The sequence below is a fragment of the Myxine glutinosa genome, chromosome 14 (genome assembly GCF_964187855.1).
Source record: "Myxine glutinosa chromosome 14, kmMyxGlut1.1, whole genome shotgun sequence".
NCBI classification, from domain to species: Eukaryota; Metazoa; Chordata; class Myxini; order Myxiniformes; family Myxinidae; genus Myxine; species Myxine glutinosa.
In genome coordinates, this window is record NC_136274.1 from 19,388,525 (window position 1) to 19,411,100 (window position 22,576).

Genomic DNA, 22,576 nt, shown 5'->3' on the forward strand with positions numbered 1-22,576 from the left:
CTCTTTTGGCTTGCCGAGTTATTTTCCTAATTAGCCACTGTTTATACTGATAGTGACATGAGTCTGACTCCAGGCCAATTATTTTACACCAAAGTAAATGCCTTCTGCTCATCCTTAATAGCACTCGTTAGTTCCACTGCACAACAACTCTTGCCTCATTCTGTGTCTCTAGAATGACACCTCATTGGAATAATATACTCTGTACACTGCACATTTACTCCTTGAAGGTTGCCCGTTTCTCTTGCTGATTGTGCTCCGCCTGTTTTTTTTTCTTCTTCTTCTTCTTTTTTAAAAATACAAGATCGAGGCTTGTGTAAGAGCTAACATTGATCACAAAAAGACAAACCGACACAAAAAGCATAAAACGTATGATAAAGGGAGCGGGAGACAAGATGGGGGCTGGGGAGGGAGAGGGCAGCACACAAGTACAACATTTGAGAACAGGGACATCGGGAGATCTGTGGGAGGAAGAGGGCTTGGGGGAGGAAGCATGCGAAGTGGGGGGGGGGGGGGGGGGGGAGGTTGTTTAGGTGAAAAAAAAAAGGACACTGCCAGGACTTTCAGGAAAGAAATCGTTATTTCAAAAAAGTGGATCTGGGGTGAATTAACGGAGGTAGCTAAGATCAAGGTTTTGGATGGGGGAAGATAAGAGATGGTGGTGAACAGCTGTTTTAAAGACCTGGAGGGAGGAGTGGGATTGAAGAGAGTGAGTTGTTCCAGAGGCGGGAGAAAAGAGGAATGAAGGAGTAAAGGTGAATATAGAGAGTCTTGATTTTGGCAGTTTAACCATAAGAGGGTTGCAGCAGATCTTGTGCGACCTGTAGGAATATTTGGAGGACAGAGCCCAGAGAGAGCTGGGGCAGCAAGGCCGGAGAGGAGTCGGTAGAAGACAGAAAGACCACCAACCTGCCTGCGGTGAGTGAGTGAAAGGCCCTCGGAGTTAACTTCATCGCAGGAGATTCCAATGATTCTGAAAGCAAACGATTCGGTTGTCCCAATCTAGAGCACTTAACTCTCTCCTCACAACCCCGGTCTCTCCCAATGCGCTCAAGGTAAAGAGGCATCCTAATGTGTCCTTCTGGGGAAAGCCTTGCTGAGGAAAGTGGCATTTCCAAGTAGCATCGATGGCATCGTGAGACGAGTAATGATGCGGCCGTGCGCATCCGAGAGAATCCTCCACTAATCCCGATTTGTTTGTCCCGATTACTTTCAGAACAGTAAATCAGCGCAACCTCATGAGACAAAGCTGTGATTAACCTGCGTTTGGCTGATGTCTTCATGGGGACAAGTTTGAGCTTACAATATTACATCGCGTCACGCATCACGCTTCAACACACAACACCTGTAACGAAGGTTTGGATGTCGGAATAAGTTTACAACACTTATGATGAACTGGCTCATCTACATCTGAAACAGAAAGATCAAAAATTGTCCGTTTAGGTCTTGGAAAACACCAAGTTGTGGAACCACATCTGCAGGAAACACTGTGCCACTATGTACAGATGACCTCGAGGAAATCACTCTATTTCTCATTCTGATTCATGTGGCGGGTAGTCATGCCGTTATAACAAATGTCCAAACTGTACAAGCAAAAGCTTTTCGTTTTGAGTGGAGCGCAACCATTTGATGTGTGAACCGCAGGAACGCAGTTGCAGTGCGGTTGGGCATTTTGTGATGCACGAGCATCGGTTTGTTTTTTGCACAAGCCGCAGGTGATACATGCAGAGGTATGCAGACACAATGAGATGTGGTTCAATTTGACCCGACCGCATGACATATGAATGAATATCGCACAAGCGTCGTTCAATTAGATGACGGCAAACATGATGATATGAATGAAGTAGAACGACACTCTTCGACATCGGAACGTCGACTGATATGCCTCAGCCCACATGATTGCATCATTATACATACTTGTACTAAGTTTCATTTTAATCCATTCAGCTGTTCTAAAGTTATCACATTTTTACCTCACATGACCTCTGACCTTTGACCTTGACTCCAAAATCGAATCGGTTCATTTTTGCATCATACATTATACTTATACCAAGTTTGTTCAAAATCCCATCACTGGTTCACGAATTGGCGCAGAACAAATTTTTTACTTAACATAACCTCTGACCTTTGGCTTTTGACCTTGTGACCCCAAAATCGAATCAGTTCATATTTACCTCATTATACGTACCTGCAACAAGTTTTACTAAGATCCCTTCAGCCATTCTAAAGTTATCACGGTCGCAAAATAATTGTAACTAAGCATGACCTCTGATCTTTGACCTCTTGACCCAAAAATCTAATCAGTTTATCTTTGCATCATAATGTATAATTATAACAAGTTTGGTGAAAAGCCCATGGCTGGGTTCACAAGTTAGCTCAGTAACAGAATTTTTACCTCATGGGATGTCTGACATTTGACTTTTGACCTCTTGACCCCAAAATCGAATCAGGTAATATTTACATAATTATACATATTTGTACCAAGTTTGAATAAGATCGCTTCAGCCATTCTCTAGTTATAGACCTATTACAGACTTTGACCTTTGACCTATTGACCCCAAAATCAAATAAGTTCATCTTTTCTTCATAATACATACTTGGACCAACTTTGGTCAGTATATCATCACTAGTTCACAAGTTATCGCGGTAACAGGATTTTTACCTAACATGGCCTCTGACCTTTGCACTTTGACCTCAGGACCATGTCCACTCACCGGAGGGTTTTCCTTTGCATGTCTTCATCGGTGAGGCCATAATATGTGAGCGTCTCATTCCACACCGGGTTCAAGGTGTTCCGCAGAGTCTTGGTACGCAACTTGTTTGCCTGGTGTGATGGGAGGGTAGGTGATGGACAGAAGCCAAGAAGAAAATGTGGAGTGAGAGACAATAATAGTGGTGGATATAGTACCAACATTAAAATGGAACAACATATTTATTTATTTATGAATGGAAAGTGTTTATGGGAGGGGAATCCATTACAGTGGACAAGAGAGAGAATTTTTCAGGAGAAACTCTCCTACGCGTCATCAAAGACACCATGGGATCTTTAAGATCCACCAACTTTAAAGTTAATATTTTCATCATTATACATACCTGTACCAAGTTTGAATAAGATCCCTTCAGCCATTCTCTAGTTATAGACATATTACAGACTTTGACCTTTGACTTATTGACCCCAAAATCAAGTCAGTTCATCTTTGCATCATAATACATACTTGTACCAACTTTAGTCAAAATTCCATCGCTGCTTCACAAGTTATCATGGTAACAGTATTTTCACCTAACATGACCTCTGACCTTTGACCCCTCGACCCCAAAATCGAAACACTTGACCTATTGAGCCCAAAATCAAATCAGTTCATCTTTGCATCATAATATATACTTGTACCAACTTGGGTCAGTATCCCATCACTGGTTCACAAGTTATCATGGTAACAGTATTTTCACCTAACATGACCTCTGACCTTTGACCCATGACCCCAAAATCGAAACACTTGACCTATTGAGCCCAAAATCAAATCAGTTCATCTTTGCATCATAATATATACTTGTACCAACTTGGGTCAGTATCCCATCACTGGTTCACAAGTTATCGCGGTAACAGGATTTTTACCTAACATGGCCTCTGACCTTTGACCCGTGACCCCAAAATCGAAACACTTGACCTATTGAGCCCAAAATCAAATCAGTTCATCTTTGCATCATAATGTATACTTGTACCAACTTGGGTCAGTATCCCATCACTGGTTCACAAGTTATCATGGTAACAGTATTTTCACCTAACATGACCTCTGACCTTTGACCCGTGACCCCAAAATCGAAACACTTGACCTATTGAGCCCAAAATCAAATCAGTTCATCTTTGCATCATAATGTATACTTGTACCAACTTGGGTCAGTATCCCATTACTGGTTCACAAGTTATCGCGGTAACTGGATTTTTACCTAACATGGCCTCTGACCTTTGCCCTTTGACCTCGGGACCCCAAAATCTAATCAGTTCATCTTTACCTCATTATACATAAGTGCACCAAGTTTGACTAAGATACCTTCCTTGTAGATGTAGACTTCCTAGTAGATCCACCACCTAATCCTAGTAGATGGGACCCCAGGTTTAACATCCATCAGTGGGATGGCACACTTTCTGATGCAACCTGCCTGTGATTACGATTTTTTGATTACAAAATCACGGCTCGTGGAAGAGCAAGAACACTGAACCGATCAAGTCGCAACAGAACAAAAGGAACAGGAGAAAATGGGGGGAAGAAACTGTGGGATTGGTGATGCAACAATCCCACAGTTTAGAGTTAGTTTGGAAATCTAACCAACACGAGACGGCTCAAAAAGATCTACACCAACACCACCACAACGTCCTTGTAAGACCCAGGTACGATATCGAAAGGATAAATCATATTCCACATTTTATAAGGAAGTGCTGTTGTAATCCTGTTGGCATTTTGATTAAATCAGATTTTGTTTTTTACATTTTTTTTGTGTGGGCCTAAAACACCTCCCGAAGCCCACTAAAGAATTGGGGATCATTTAATATTACTTTTCACATTGCTAAAAAAAAACCCAGTCCGGGTGTTTCGGTTATAGTCCGTCCTTTGTCATTGAATACCGCTCGCTCGTCAACCATCGTCGTCTCCTGACCTGGTTATTTTTTTTGTTTGTTTCTCACAATTCTATCTCTCATGATTTTCAATTCTTATTTTAAAATGCATTTTATTAATTGTACAGTATTGGTTTTTGTTCCTAAACTTAAATATAAATAATTTAAAGGATTGCTGAAAATTATGTTAATTTCACAACATCCCATATTCAACTTTATTTAAATTGTAAACCTCAAAACATGGTTCCTCGACCTAAAGCAGGAACCTTAACCTGTAAGCAATTGACTCGTTTCCCGACTGCACGGATCATCAGCTGGGCACCGTTCTTCCTCGAGGTTTCAATCCTTTCAGCCCAGGACCTCTCCAAACGGCCGATCCACAACATCGATCATGGATCCACATCAATAGATGGTACATCAGTAGATCCACAACCTCGATCATGGATCCACATCAATAGATGGTACATCAGTAGGTCCACAACCTCGATCATGGATCCACATCAATAGATGGTACATCAGTAGATCCACAACCTCGATCATGGATCCACATCAAGATGGTACATCAGTAGATGCACAACCTCGATCATGGATCCACATCAATACATGGTACATCAGTAGATCCACAACCTCGATCATGGTTCCACATCAATAGATGGTACATCAGTAGATCCACAACCTCGATCATGGATCCACATCAATAGATGGTACATCAGTAGATGTACAACCTCGATCATGGATCCACATCAATAGATGGTACATCAGTAGATCCACAACCTCGATCATGGATCCACATCAATAGATGGCACATCAGTAGATCCACAACTTCGATCATGGATCCACATCAATAGATGGTACATCAGTAGATCCACAACCTCGATCATGGATCCACATCAATAGATGGTACATCAGTAGATGCACAACCTCGATCATGGATCCACATCAATAGATGGTACATCAGTAGATCCACAACCTCGATCATGGATCCACATCAATAGATGGCACATCAGTAGATCCACAACCTCGATCATGGATCCACATCAATAGATGGTACATCAGTAGATCCACAACCTCGATCATGGATCCACATCAATAGATGGTACATCAGTAGATGCACAACCTCGATCATGGATCCACATCAATAGATGGTACATCAGTAGATCCACAACCTCGATCATGGATCCACATCAATAGATGGCACATCAGTAGATCCACAACCTCGATCATGGATCCACATCAATAGATGGTACATCAGTAGATCCACAACCTCGATCATGGATCCACATCAATAGATGGTACATCAGTAGATGCCTGCTGGAGTATCTTGGGATCTGAACCCATGGGTATGCCCACTGTCTGCTGGAGTATCTTGGGATTTGAACCCATGGGTATCCCCACTGTCTCTTGGAATATCTTGGGATCTGAACCCATGGGTATCCCCACTGTCTCTTTGAGTATCTTGGGATCTGAACCCATGGGTATGCCCATTGTCTCTTGGAGTATCTGGGGATCTGAACCCATGGGTGTGCCCATTGTCTCTTGGAGTATCTGGGGATCTGAACCCATGGGTATCCCCACTGTCTGCTGGAGTATCTTGGGATCTGAACCCATGGGTATGCCCATTGTCTCTTGGAGTATCTGGGGATCTGAACCCATGGGTATCCCCACTGTCTGCTGGAGTATCTTGGGATCTGAACCCATGGGTATCCCCACTGCCTCTGAGTATCTTGGGATCAGAACCCATGGGCATCCCCACTGTCTGCTGGAGTATCTTGTTGCCAAATGTAAACAAACTGTTATCTATCTATAATTCCATTAATCTCTGTGTGTATGTGTGTATGTGTGTTTGTATGTGTGTATGTGTGTATGTGTGTATGTTTGTCTGTGACCGCTGTTTCTCGACAACTACCGGTCCGATATACTTTAAACTTGCCAGGTATATTGCTGGGGACCCGAGGATGTGCCTTTTCAAGGTTTGAAATTAATCGGACAAGTAGTTACCGAGCTATGGCGATTTCTTTACCAAACACTGCAAGCCGTTCGCTTTGGACCAAACCATTGCATGTAAATAGAGGGGGGGGTTCTGTGGTCGTTGCGAATGGACCAAACCATTCATGTAAATAGAGGGGGGGGGGGTGGGGTTCTGTGGTCGTTACTGCCACGTGGTTTCAAAGTTTTTTTTTGTTGTTGTTGTTTGCACGCGTGTTTTTTTGCACCCACGTACGGGCACGCCCTAGGATGTTTACACACACACACCCCTACACAAATTTTTTTTTTTTTTTTTTTTGGCAAGGAACGGGCACCCACGTACGGGCACGTCCTAGCTTATATATAGTACGGGCATGCCCTAGTTTATAAGAAATCGAATACTTTCTTTGAGTTTACTTTTTGAAAAACTACCTGAATATTGATCATCCTTTACAGATCAGTGTGCTCTGTTTTGATATACATTAATGTATACGCTATTACCTTCTGCAAATGCTTTATCTACTGCTCTGTCCAATGCGGTTACGAGCTTGTCATGTGGAATGTTTGTGTACAATGTGGAAAAATCAAAAATTGAAAGACATTTTGCCTTACCCTTGTTATTAATGTTGTGGACACTGTCGATTACCGGTTTGGAATTGTCAATGATCCAGAATTTCTTAATACCAGAATAAAACTTCACTTTTTCATGGTAGTTTTTTAAGCATTTATAGATTAGTTTCATTGCCGCTGTAATACTGCCCGACGAAGGTTTCAAACTACATACTCCACTTGCGATGATGAACCTCATCTTACAAGGGTGTTTGTGCATTTTTGGGATCCAGTAAATGAATGGTAATTTGTGGTGTATATCCGGAACTAGCAGTCTTCTCACCGTTGAGTGATTTGTATGGTGTTGTATCAAGTCTGTTTTGTTCTCGTTACTTATTTTGTAGGTCTTTGAAATTCCCGTGTCTCAGCCCAATTCTTCCAAAAGTGTTTGAATGTAGAATGTTTTACATACAAATGCGATATTATTATTTGCTTTGTCAATTGGAACAATAACACATTGCGTTTGAAGCTGCCTTAAGGAATCACGTGTCTCTGGATTGTTTAAAATTGCCTTCGGATTATTGATTCGAACTTTTCATTTCAAATCAACAACTCTCCTTTTCACATGTTTCTCTACCTCCTCCAACCATAAAGCCATTTGTGTGTTTGGTACTTTATGTTTATCAATTTGTCCTCTGATCCATTCGCCCAGTCCCATCATTGTAAGTTCCATTGCTTTATTCCAGTTTATTCTTTTATTTTCTCGATAATTTGGTCCTTTTGTAAGTAACGCACGTAATCTTTTATCTTTCACTATTCTGAGATCACCTGTGATGACGTGTTTATGATGTGGATCTTTGAATGCGGAATGTGCACAATTACAATGATGTTATTTAGCCATTCCTCTACATCTATAGATTGTACAGTGTCCTTGTAGTTGAAGATCTTTCCCCGAATTGAACTTCCCAAAGTGTACACAACTCTTGGTCGCTCTCTCTGTTGTATTGTTTCTGGAAGTTTACTCCACACTTCCTTATGTTGAAGTATTTTCTCGATATTGATCATTTCCACCCCTTTGTTATCAAACATAATTTTGATGATATCATTGTCTTTTCTACGATTCACTTCTTTAGGTTTATCTTTGTACATTTTATGATCAATCATGGCCAGAATTGCTTCCATGTGTTGGATTGGGAGTTCCTCTTGATCGGCCTCTTCCATTAATCTGTTCACGATTTGCCAAACCTCTTTCAGTTGTTTTTTTAAGGTATTGATCTTACTTCTGCTGCTGTGAAGTAATGTGCAGATATTGGATTTGTTAAGATCTAACCACTCATTTACAATTTGTTGTGGTGTGTCGATAATTGGACATTTACGTCCATAGTTATGCACTCTGTGTCTCTGAGAGTGTCAGAGAACGCACACACACACACACACACACATAGAGACCGACGGACAGACAAACGGGCAAGCATCTCTCTTATAGTATGGATCGTGTAATGATGTAATGCTTGGCCAATCCCACCCACTGTGTGATAAAATCACACAAACCAGGCCAAGAACACTCGGCTTTCATGTACTTCAATGAGCTAATGTCTCGATTTGTTCTTTGCTTTATAAATTTCGATATGAATTAACAACTTTCTTATCATACCATCAAAGCCTTAACCTTCACATCAAACTCAACTCTCCTCCAACCAAAACTTTTCCCCTACATTTTCACATCAACCCCTTTTCACTAAAACAACAGCATGTTCAGAAAGATGAACCACGAACCGGTCATCAGCAGTCAGGTTGGTAAAAATAGACATGAAAAGAGCAGGTTAATCTCAAGTGCATCTGGTGCCATGAAGAAGCATATTATTCACTGGGAATTCTTATGAGCGGTCTGTGATGGCGAAGAAAAACATCCCTGTGCGGCGGAAACAATAAATTCCCAGAGCGTTGAGGCGGAGGATGAAGTAGCAGGGGAGCGGCTTGGAGCTCCGACATCAACCTGCACACCGTGGGTTTCTTTCTGATAGAAGCCGCCTGAGAGAGTGCCATCGGGGCCAGTGGACAGGCCAATTCATCACAAGGGCCACCTGTCTTTCAAAATAAATTAGTTTTTTTTCAATATTGGTCATTGTTTTTTTGGTGGAAATAGGGTGGCCCTTTCAAGGAGACAATACACTGTACTCCTGCAACAGCTGTTGTTGCAGACGTGCATACAAGGGAGATAATTACATACATTTGAGAGATAAGTGAACATCGTTTATGCTTACGGGAGAACGGAAGGAAGGGTTCACAACAGAAAATAGGGCCAAACGAAGCGAAATATTAAAATACAAGTAAAAAGCAAGAAAGAAATCAGGAATGAAGGATTATGGAAGAAGGGAAATGGAAGTGAGTCAGTGGGGAATAAAAGAAGAGGATGACAGGAAGTGAAAATTTCATTGTTACATTGGAAGAGCAAGAACACTGAACCAATTGGATCGGGATGCAACACAACAAAACAAACAGTACAGAGAGGCGGAAAACACCAACGACGGGGTGGAATGGCAAAATAGTGGGAGATTTGGACAAATAATGGGTGAGGGGTGGAATGAGGGGTAAGGAAGAATGCTCGGTGTGAACAAAATGGATACAGAAGCAAAAAAATCAGGAAAGAAAAACTGGAAATTTGGAAGGAAGTCAGTTTGGGGTCAGGGATGGCCTTAACAGGGTTAGAAACTATCAAGCTTTTGGATATGGGATGACTTGAGATGATGGTGAATAGCTGTCTTGACGAACTGGAGAGAAAAAAGATTGAAAGAGAATGTGGAAGGTGATTTCACAAGCGGGGAAAAATAGGAACAAATGAGTGGAGATGAGCAGCGATTCTGTCTATGATGAGAAAGTGATAGGCCCATTGCGGGAGATTCAAATACGCGAATGTCAGCGACAAAGTGACGTGTGGTCGAATGTCGGTGACAAAGCAGTGCGGAACCGAATGACGGTGACAAAGCAGTGCGGAACCGAATGTTGGTGACAAAGCACTGTGAACCGAATGTCGGTGACAAAGCACTGTGAACCGAATGTCGGTGACAAAACACTGTGAACCGAATGTCAGTGACAAAGCACTGTGAACCGAATGTCGGTGACAAAGCAGTGAGGAACCAAATGTCAGTGACAAAACACTGTGAACCGAATGTCAGTGACAAAGCACTGTGAACCGAATGTCGGTGACAAAACACTGTGAACCGAATGTCGGTGACAAAGCACTGTGAACCGAATGTCGGTGACAAAACACTGTGAACCGAATGACGGTGACAAAGCAGTGCGGAACCGAATGACGGTGACAAAGCAGTGCGGAACCGAATGTCGGTGACAAAGCAGTGTGAACCGAATGTTGGTGACAAAGCAATGTGAACCGAATGTCGGTGACAAAGCAGTGTGAACCGAATGACGGTGACAAAGCAGTGTGAACCGAATGTCGGTGACAAAGCAGTGCGGAACCGAATGTTGGTGACAAAGCACTGTGAACCGAATGACGGTGACAAAGCAGTGCGGAACCGAATGACGGTGACAAAGCAGTGCGGAACCGAATGACGGTGACAAAGCAGTGTGAACCGAATGACGGTGACAAAGCACTGTGAACCGAATGACGGTGACAAAGCAGTGTGAAGCGAATGTCGGTGACAAAGCAGTGTGGAACCGAATGACGGTGACAAAGCAGTGTGGAACCGAATGACGGTGACAAAGCAGTGTGAACCGAATGACGGTGACAAAGCAGTGCGGAACCGAATGACGGTGACAAAGCAGTGTGAACCGAATGACGGTGACAAAGCACTGTGAACCGAATGACGGTGACAAAGCAGTGTGAAGCGAATGTCGGTGACAAAGCAGTGTGGAACCGAATGACGGTGACAAAGCAGTGTGGAACCGAATGACGGTGACAAAGCAGTGTGAACCGAATGACGGTGACAAAGCAGTGTGAACCGAATGTCGGTGACAAAGCAGTGCGGAACCGAATGACGGTGACAAAGCAGTGTGAACCGAATGACGGTGACAAAGCAGTGTGAACCGAATGTCGGTGACAAAGCAGTGTGGAACCGAATGACGGTGACAAAGCAGTGTGAACCGAATGACGGTGACAAAGCAGTGTGAACCGAATGTCGGTGACAAAGCAGTGCGGAACCGAATGTTGGTGACAAAGCACTGTGAACCGAATGACGGTGACAAAGCAGTGTGAACCGAATGTCGGTGACAAAGCAGTGTGGAACCGAATGACGGTGGCAAAGCAGTGTGAACCGAATGTCGGTGACAAAGCAGTGTGGAACCGAATGACGGTGACAAAGCAGTGTGAACCGAATGTCGGTGACAAAGCAGTGTGAACCGAATGACGGTGACAAAGCAGTGTGAACCGAATGTCGGTGACAAAGCAGTGCGGAACCGAATAACGCTGACAAAGCAGTGTGAACCGAATGACGGTGACAAAGCAGTGTGAACCGAATGTCGGTGACAAAGCAGTGTGGAACCGAATGACGGTGACAAAGCAGTGTGAACCGAATGACGGTGACAAAGCAGTGTGAACCGAATGTCGGTGACAAAGCAGTGTGGAACCGAATGACGGTGACAAAGCAGTGTGAACCGAATGTCGGTGACAAAGCAGTGTGGAACCGAATGACGGTGACAAAGCAGTGTGAACCGAATGACGGTGACAAAGCAGTGTGAACCGAATGTCGGTGACAAAGCAGTGTGGAACCGAATGACGGTGACAAAGCAGTGTGAACCGAATGACGGTGACAAAGCAGTGTGAACCGAATGTCGGTGACAAAGCAGTGCGGAACCGAATGTTGGTGACAAAGCACAGTGAACCGAATGACGGTGACAAAGCAGTGCGGAACCGAATGTGGGTGACAAAGCACTGTGAAACGAATGTCGGTGACAAAGCAGTTTGGAACCGAATGTCGGTGACAAAGCAGTGCGGATCCGAATGTGGGTGACAAAGCACTGTGAACCGAATGTCTGGAATAAAATGGCACTGCACCGAATGTCAGCAATAAAGCAGAGTTGCACTTAATGTCAGTGACAAAGTGGTGCTGCACGACATATCAGCGACAAAGCGGCACGGGGTCAAATGTCGGTGACAAAGCGGCACGGGGTCAAATGTCAGTGACAAAGCCACACGGGGTCAAATGTCGGTGACAAAGCGGCACGGGGTCAAATGTCAGTGACAAAGCGGCACGGGGTCAAATGTCGGTGACAAAGAGGCACGGGGTCAAATGTCCTGGACGAAATGGTACTGCACCGAATGTCAGCAATAAAGCAGTACAGGGTGGAGTGTCAGCGACAAAGCAGTGCAGGTGTGAATGGTGACAACAATGAAACACAGGACTATTTCTGAAAAGTGACGCAAGCTGATGACAACCAGAAAATGGTGCAGGACAATGACTAGAAACGGGCGCACGATGAGTGCACGATGACCACAAAAGTGGCACAGTATTACTATGATAAAGTAGTGCAGGGCAATGACAACAAAGTAAATGGCAGCAGCAAATCTATCTGGGAGCGAATGCCCATGATGAAGCTGTGTGGGAGCGAATGACAACAACAAATCTGTTTGGGCAAACAAAAGGCCATGACAAATCGGTGAGTGAGTAAATGGTGACAAGAAAGTAGTGCAGGATTGAATAGTGATGACAAATCAACCTGTTGCGGGAGGCGAGGGAATGAAAATGCAAAAAAAATAAATGTAGAAATTAGTACAAATTATTACAATTAGAACAATGAGTAAAATGAAGTAAAGAAAAAAGAAAAAAAAGAAAAAAAAAGATTAAGTCAAAAAGAAGAGACAAAGAAGAAGGATGAGAGGAAAAATAGTAAAACATTTTTAAAAAAGTAAATTGAAAAACAGGAAAACGCTGAACGGGAAAATACTCCATCAACAACAACAGGAAGAAAACAACAACAAGATGTATAAAGGTTTGCTGCTAGAGCAATGTAATATGTGTACATCATGAAGGGAGGAATTTTGTATTGCAAGCAGAGCACAGAAAACTTGTGATGATTTAATTATGGGAGAAATAAATGCTCAAAACAAACAGGGTTAATGCCCCTTTCACATGAAGCAATTAAGCAGCTTTACAATCCAGGAGAGTGATCAAAATAAAACAAATTTGAGTTGTGATAAAGTCCTGTTTGTGCTGCTTGAGGGCAGAGAAGGAAAAACAAACAAATACTAAATCAGGTCCAACAAATCATGTTTATTAAACTTACGTATTCAGTTTCTGGCAAGGCAATCGAGTCGTGACCAGGCCTCGAGTTTTTGTTCTTATAGCAGAACAAAGGTCACTCCAGGTTGGGTGGTAATCAGCATATTGCGGTTATATAACTCGATACACTTTACATCATCTGTCTGACGTATTCAAACCTCAATCTGGCTGATGTGATTGTGTATGCCAGTGGTTCCCAACCTGTTCAGGTCCATGGAAAACAACCCTCCGCAAGTAACATACCACAGGCAACATCATACTTTCTGTGGAAAGCAATACCTACAGTCACGTGAAAAAGTAAGTACACCCCATGTAAAGTTTTGACTTTTTCAACATATTTCAACATACAGCTATTTGATCTTCATTTCAACAATATTGATAGATAAAGGTGATATAATATACCAACTATCATGAAACATTTACATTTTGTAGTCCATTGTATAATTTAAATAAACATAAATGCAAATTTCGCATGTGGAAAAAGTAAGTACACCCTTGGCTCTAATAGGTGGTATTGCCCCCTTTGGCAGAAACAACCTCAAGTAGGCGTTTCTTATAACTGTCTACCAGTCTCTGACTTCGACTGGGAGAAATTTTTGCCCACTCCTCCATGTAGAATTCTTTCAGCTGTGCGATGTTTAAGGGGTTCCTTGCATGCACAGCTCGTTTCAAATCCCCCCACAACATCTCTATGGAATTTAGATCCGGGCTTTGACTTGGCCATTCCAGAACCCTCCATTTGTTTCTTTTCAGCCATTCCTTGGTGGATTTACTGGTATGTTTAGGGTCATTGTCATGTTGCGAGGTCCACCTTCGGTTGAGCTTCCACTTTCCGACAGATGGCCTCACATTATCCTCCAGCACCCTCTGGTACAATGAAGAATTCATAGTGGATTATATGATGGTGAGCTACCCAGGGCCCTGATGCAGCAAAGCTGCCCCAACCATAATATTTCCACCACCATGCTTTACAGTTGGTATCAGGTTCTTGTGGTCAAATGCTCTCTTTGGTTTTCGCCAAACATGTCTTCTGGTACTGTGGCCAAATCGCTCTACCTTTGACTCATCTGTCCAGAGCACATTGTTCCAGAAGTGCTGGTCTTTGCCGAGGTGTTCAATGGCAAACTTTAGTCTTGCCCTGATGTTCTTTCTGGACAGCAAAGGTTTCCTCCTGGCACACCTCCCATGTAGATCAAATTTGTGCAGCCTCTTTCTAATGGTAGACTCGTGCACTTTGACATCAACAGTGGCAAGAGCGACCTGTAGGTCCCGTGATCACATTCTGGGGTTCTTCGAGACTTCTTTCAGCATCTTGCGGTCTGCTCTCGGGCTGAACTTGCTGGGGCGGCCTGGCCTGAACAAGTTGGCAGTTGTTTGGAATCTTCTCCACTTGGAGATGATCTTCCGGACAGTCGAATGATTGATTTCAAATTGTTTGGAGATCTTTTTAAATCCCTTCCCAGACTCATAGGCATCTACAACCTTCTTTCTGAAGGCCTCAGAGAGCTCTTTTGATCTAGGCATGGTGATGCCGCACACTTCAACAACAAAGAGCAAACCAAACGAAATGTCTGAGGTTTAAATAAGACAGGTTCCTCCAAGATCCTCTCTAACGATGTTCTAATCATTTGCACCTGAGCTGGTGCACCTGATTCTAATGTTAGGTATTTGAAGTAGTGATAAATGTAGGGGTGTACTTACTTTTTCCACATGCGAAATTTGCATTTATGTTTATTTAAATTCTCCAATGGACTACAAAATGTAAATGTTTCATGATATTTGTTATATTATATCACCTTTATCTATCAATATTGTTGAAATGAAGATCAAATAGCTGAATGTTGAAATATGTTGAAAAAGTCAAAACTTTACATGGGGTGTACTTACTTTTTCACGTGACTGTATATGGCCTCAACACCTGAGTGTCACATCTATGCCATCCTAGTTTGGAGGTGATGCAGTGTTGGCATAATTTACGTGCATAAAGTCAGCGTTATTTCGGATTTAGGGTCAGTTTTGCTCCTTTTATTTAATTTATCCATACTGACTGCAACCTCACCTCCTAATTAGTGTTGAACAAGGCAAAGACCAGGCGTTCATGTGGCAGACTACACTTGTTGCTAACAGGTCGTGCAGCTCCTAAAGTGTTATGGAATTCAACTTGTGACGTGCTCCTTCATCAAGTTAGGGGATTATTTTTATTTATATATATATATATACCCACACACTCCCTCCAGGTCTTCAAAGCATCTGTTCACCACCACCCCATCGAAAACCTTGATCTTTTCTACCCCTGTTAATTCACCCCAGATCCAGTTTTTTGAAATACCAACTTCTTTCCTGGAAGTCCTGGCAGTGTCCATGTGTTTTATACCTCTCCCACCCTCCACTCCCCCTTCCCATGCCTCCTCCCCCAAAGCCCTCTCCCTCGCACAGATCTCCCGATGTCCCTGTTCTCTACTGTTGTACTTGTGTGCTTCCCTCTCTCCCCATGTTGTCTCCCACTCCCTTTATTATACGTTTTATGTGTCCGTTTGTTTTTTTGTGATTCATGTTAGCTCTTACACGAGCCTCGATCTTGTATACAAAAAAAATAATCTATATATCTACATTTTGAAGATGAATTAGAAGCAGTTCTAGACCATACCCAATTGCCACAAGTTGAGGCAGGCCAAAAGCCAGCCTGGCAGGTAAAATCCTTTTCCATCGATTCAATCTTCTTTCTATTTGTTCAACCGTCCCCTCTCAATTTTTCTTGGACGTACTGTGGGGATCCCAAAAATACGTCCAATATTTGACTCCGCCATTTCGCCACTCCAACTGTACAGGAAGGGGCATTGGTGCTAATGGCAATTACTCAGGTGGGCTACCATTGAGAAAGGGCACCTATAACGTTTTACTCTTCCTCCAATTACATCTCAAAGAAGAAGCCAGGTATGATTTTCATCACTCAACAAGAGCATCATTATCATGCTTATCCTTGGTGAAAGGCAGACATCATCTGCATCGTGGATAAGATCAAGAGACGACTAATTCCAGTAATAAAAAAGGTAATCCCAGAAATATGTTTCCCAAAGTTCAATAAGAGAGGCTCCAAAGTAAGAGCAAATAATAACCTGCAGACAGGATAACCTTGCCTTACCCCCTCTATGCACCTTTATTGGGGAACAAAGCTCATTCCAATTTTGGTTAAACGAATTATGTTGGTGTATAACAAAGCAATAAAACGTTAAAATTTACTCCAAGCCTGCATGCTTCCAACACGTGACGCATGTATCTGTCTGTAATCGATGCTATCAAAAGCTGTTTCGAGATCAAGGAAGAACATTCCAAACCCTTTTTGAACGCATTTACCATCAATGAGGTCTCTGATTTAAAATATGTTATCATCGAGAGATCCACCAGGAAGACAACGACTTTCATCAGGTAAGACTAGATCACCAATAACCTTTTTCAACCGGTTTGCAAGTACTTTGGAAATACGTTTGTCGTCCGTGCAAAGTAGAGAGTCGTCGCCGGTCTTCGGAAGCAGCTAAACCAGTGCTATCCTAAAGCTAAGTGGAGATTCTCCGGACAGTAGGGATGCATCCAGAACATTCAGCAACACTGGGCCGAAAAGGTCCCCAAATGTCAAAAAAAAAAAACTCTGCAAGTAGGCCATTGATGCCCCCACGGCTTCCAGAATCCATCTTAGAAAGTGCACAGGTTAGCTTGGGAAAGGTGATTGGTACCTCCAGCTCCAAACTTTGAGCCTCATTTAGGGAGGGGAAGTGAGTTTGGTTTTTCATCATTCCATTCATCAGTTCATTAAGCCTGGTATTGGCTTAGCGGTTAGGGTGTTGGCTTGGGATCCTAGGATCCTGGGTTCAAAACCCGGTCGATCGCTGAATTAATGCCAGTGGGGTTGACTCAGCCTGTCATCCTTCGGTAAATTGAGTTGGTCGGCAAATTGAGTACCAGCTCACTGGTAATTACCATGCGCTGACGAAGCGAAAGGCAGGGTTAAGCATTCGGGTACATACTTTGTACGTACTCCGTACATACTTTGTATGTACTCCGTACATACTTTGAACGTACATGTGTGTCTGAATTTTAAAAATTCATTTTCTCGGCAACCGTTGGTCCGATTGACATGAAAATTTCACCAAAGGAGGGACTCCTCCTGTAGAATATTTTAGTGAATAGTATGACGTCACAGGTCACATGGTACAGGCGCCATCTTGGAAAAACCAAAAAAAATTGCACCTCTATATCTCAAAAACCACTCCACAGAAATAATTGAGAAAGGTCTCATTACAAAGAACTCCATGCAGAATAACATACGTGAATGATGACGTCATAATTCGACAAGTAAAAAACTTTATCCGATCAGAATGAAATTTCTTGAGCATCTTCTCGGTATAAATTGATGCAGAAATAAAATTATAATGACGTCGTAGGTCACGTGGTTCGGACGCCATATTGTTTTGAGTGAAAAACCACTAAAATCCAATTTTCTACTAAACAACTGAACAGATCGATGCCAAACTTTGCAGGCAGAATCACATATCCATGACGAACAAAAACGTCAGCGAGAATGACGTCATACATCACATGGTTTCAGAGTTATGAGGTTTTTAAGCATAAACTTTTAAAACCAAGATCCCCCCTCATTTGTGATTCTATCGAGGGGAAACTTCACAGATGTGTTCAGCATATCAGTCTGCTAAAATTACCTTTTGGAATTTGCAATAGGTCACGTGGCTTGGCAGAAATGAATGATTAAACGAAAATATTTTTTTAAAATTATAACTCTTGAACCACTTCATTGATTGATGTGAAACTTTATATTATAGTAGAGGTAATGAAGTGTAACATGTGTGCTAAATTTCAAGATGATTGGAAGTACGGTCTGGAAGCTAGAAGTTGTTATTGCGTAAAGAAGAAGAGTCTTCTAAGGTGGGCATGTAATTAATTATCACACTGCAAATGACGAGCAGGCAAAGTATGGAGCGACCTCACGGGGTCATTTTGAACTCAAATAAAATTCTGATTTCAGATTTGTCAATCGCTGAGGTATATTAACACACGACCAAAACAGATTTGGCGAAATTCCGACGATTTTTGACGAAAATATAACATTTGTGTCTGCATTTCCGTAAAGTAAAGTGTGTGCCATGTCAGCATTTTAAAAATTGAAACGTGATGTGATGTAAGGATGAACTGATTTGATTTGGGGGTCAAGAGGTCAATTGTCAGAGTCTGTAATAGGTTTGTATTACAGCCATAAATTAAGAACGGCTGAAGAGAACTGATTCAAACTTGGTACAAGTATGTATAATGATGTAATAATGTGGGCAGAGGCATATTGGTTGACGTCGAAGAGTGCCGTTCAAGTTTTTTTCAAATAATACAAAGTCAAGGCTCGTGGAAGAGCGAAAACATGAATGGATCAGGATACAACCGAACAAAAGGAAACAATAGTAGTGTTGAAGGACAAAATAGAGGGAGACTTGGACAAATAATGGGTGTGGGGAGGAATGAGGAGTAGGGGAGGATGAACGGAGATGACCAAGATGGATGCAGAAGAAAACTCTCAGGTCGGCAAAACTGGAAATTTGGAACGAGGTGGGCTTGGGGTGGGGATTAACGGGATATAAAAGCTCATGGTTTGGGATGGGGGACGATCTTGGGACTTTTATAAAGAACGGCTGAACATGTGGTTGGATGGTCGGAGCAGTTGGGGATGGTTTCGTGAGCAATCCAACTGGAGGGCGGGAATTCAAGTCTACATGTGAGGGTTTCTAGATGTGATGGGAAAGAGAAAAAGGGAGGCATGACATTAAGGAGGGAATTGATGGAGATATCATGGATCCGATTTGGGACAGTGATTAAAGTGTAATTGAAGGTTCTTTTTATGGAGTCCCTGGTGCGAGGAAAGAACAGGAAAGATGGATATGTGAATAATTAAGAAAGGCATATGATAAGGTAAGAGTATTGATTGTGGGGGATTTTAACTTGCCTGGGATATATTGGGTACAGGGAAAGGGCAGAGCTGATGAGGATTTTTTTTAGACTTGAGTCCAAGATATATATATATATATGTATATAGAGGCAAGGCTCATGTAAGAGCTTAAAGGGTTTCGGTGCAGCAGGATTGCTTTATAACCCAGTTTATAGAAAAGCCCATGATGGGCAGTGTAAAGTTAGTCCTCTTTTTACATGCGACATGTTGCAGGTCAACAAGAAATGTGTTGCTGTTGTTGGGGTCTATTTTTTAAATGTACTCCCATTGTCAGACCACACCCACATCTGTCTCTTGACTCCACCCACTATATCACCGAAACAATGATGTGGCCGCAATCTTGGTTTTCTGGTGGGCCTAACACATTAGGCCTGTAGGCCTCTGTGTACATGCTTGAGCCTCGACGGTACTTCGATGGTCAATGGCCTTTCTTGGGGATCACAGACCTTTTCTTCCCAGTGTGCCCTGTTGTATATGTGTTGCGCTATTTTCCATTTCCGTCTTGTCTGCATGTTATTTTCCTTTATTGTTCTTGTTAGTCCTGTGTTTTTGATCGTCTCTCCCTTCCTCCAGTCTGATGGTCTCGACCTTCAGGTAGGTAGGGAGCCTCGTGCCTCCCCTGATACTACCTCCCTTCCTCCCCCACCCCATTTCCTAGTGTTGTGCTCCCCGTAACTGCGGCCAGTTCGTGTTTGTGAAGGAGGGACCCGTACCGTCAAGTGGGGTATTTGGTCGGAGGGTATTGTTGGGCGTGCTGGGGTTCAAGGCCGAGGACTTTTTCTGCCTCGTCTACTTGGCCCGTGGGTTTGATGTGTCCTTCTAGGCCTCTGGAAGGATTGTCGAGTGCTGGTTGCGGTGGACCGCCGCTTGGTCAGCTGGAACCCTGGCTGATTGGGCGGTCGAGGCCCTCTCTGACCATGATAGGGTTGTGACGGTCCGCCTCTACAATGAGAGTGTATCTGATTTTGATAAGTTTTCATTGGCTCTTTTGTCGATGTAAAGACCCCACCCTGGTTTATCCAAGATTAACTGGGGCTCAACAATATCGTGTCAAGTTCCGGGTCAATGATGATGGCACGGTCACCCATATCCTCAATGGAATTGTCATTTGGATGGGTGGCTTTTTATGCGGGTCAGTCCAAACAAATAATAATTAAATAATAATAAAATAAAATAATTTAATATAACAAAATACAATGTTGCAAACATGCATGAGGTAAACGAATGTAGATGCCATTCTCACATGATTACCAATACAGACGAATCTGCTGATGAGAATGGGCGGATACGAAACACTTCATACAAATTGAAAGTCAAAATCATAATTGTATTGAGAAATTTTAGAAACCTCACATCGACCTTAAGACACCCACTGGGACCACAAAAGGTTCCACCAAAGGTTTGGCGAGGCTAGCCCCAAAACTCTGGGAATAGTTTCGGGACGGATGGACGGATGGACGGATGGACGGATGGACGGGCGCTCCTGTTTTATAACACAGATGCATGAAAGGAGCCAAGTTTCTCCATCCATAACACTTTATTCTAAATAGTTTCTGCCGTCGTACAATAATACAAATGGTACCGATGGGAAGCTAATAATCCATTTATTTGGAACAACAATTTGTTTCATTAATTACATTTGCTTGCCCGTTTTAAAAGCCAATGGTTCTGCGATTGAGGAAGAAGAAGCGGGAACTCGAGCTTTTTTGCAGAAGTTCCAACGGTAACAATTATTATTGTACGACAGCGGAAATCTTTTACAGGGACACGACAGAAGCACACAAACCGCGACAACAACAATTACGTGTTATAAAAGATCCTTTTTCTCAAGTTTTACTTCATTTCACATCTTCATCGACGCTCGTAGATAGACATGCAATACGTCTGTGAAATACAACATGCTGTCTTTTGATTAAAGCCATCAGTGAAGTGACGGAAGACCCCTCCACCTTTCCCCGCCCATATACAATGGACTCGAACGAGGCTGCTCATTGTCACATCAGGACTCGGTCCGTTACTGTTCCAATTAAAGGACACTTGGCCTTTAATGACCAAGCCCATTTTTAATGCCATATCCACAATTCAGCATTACCTTCTACTGCAGGTCGCAGTACTGATCTGCAGCTCATGCCATCAGGGGATTCACCCAATGTTTCTCCCCCTCCCCCCCCCCTCCTGCTCTCCCTGCCCCCCCCCTCCTGCTCTCCCTCCCCCCCCTCCTGCTCTCCCTTCACCCCCCCTCCTGCTCTCCCTTCACCACCCCTCCCCCTCCTGCTCTCCCTTCACCCCCCCTCCTGCTCTCCCTTCACCCCCCCTCCCCCTCCTGCTCTCCCTTCACCCCCCCTCCTGCTCTCCCTCCCCCCCCCTCGCCTCCCCCCTAATTCTCACCAGGATCAAAATAGGCCTCACCTGATCCTCCGCCACCACTACGGTAGGTGACAAATACAAAACTTTTGTGACACATTACAAGCCATTTGTATAACAACATAAGACAAACTTGTAAATGAAAGGAAATCAGGTGTGATGATATAAACAATTTGGGCTATATAGCAATTTAACAACGATAAAAGTATGGTAACGGTAAAATGGTGAAGTGACCTGAAACATGACCTTTAACCCTTCGAGGACCACAAGCATATTGAGTCATTTTCAGATGCAAGTCCAATGTTATTATTACTTTGACTATAATAATCACGATTATTCATTGAAATTCAAGAGTACACATGGCGCAAAATTTCCTAATCAATAAAAACGGTAAAATTATGGAAATGACAAAAGCTCTTGCCCAGTGTTGGTGCCAATGTTTGCCAACGTAGAAACATAAAGGAATCTAAAATTGCAGGGAAAATGTCAGAGATACGGCACTTTAACGGTGAGGGATACATGCGTCCGTCCCTTGGGGCTTGAGGGGTTAAGCCAATCCCAGTATAACTTTATCCCACAAGAGTGACGAGGCTGTGATGAATCAAAGCTTCAATCCAAGGCCTACTTACAAACCTGACAATCTCTTCCAGGTCACGTGGGTTGCTTTGTGTACAAAATAATTTGTCAAGTCCATGATTTGGGTTGCTTTGCCAAAAAAGGCCAAAGGCCTCCCACCTCTGGAACAAAGACCCTCACTCTCTTCAATCCCACTCCTCCCTCCAGGTCTTTAAAACAGCTGTTCACCACCATCTCTTACCTTCCCCCATCCAAAACCTTGATCTTTTCTAC

The 22,576-nt window shown here is 43.0% G+C and overlaps 1 protein-coding gene across 4 annotated transcripts in view; it reads right to left on the reverse strand.

Annotated features, from left to right (window-relative positions):
* LOC137439467 (double C2-like domain-containing protein alpha) overlaps window positions 1-22,576 on the reverse strand; it is a 384,494-nt gene that overhangs the window by 74,854 nt on the left and 287,064 nt on the right. For all 4 annotated transcript variants that reach the window (XM_078768119.1, XM_068135234.2, XM_068135233.2 and 1 more), the window contains one exon: window positions 2,712-2,821. In XM_078768119.1, the coding sequence (XP_078624245.1) occupies window positions 2,712-2,821 (110 nt within the window). The remainder of the gene's footprint in view (window positions 1-2,711; window positions 2,822-22,576) is intronic.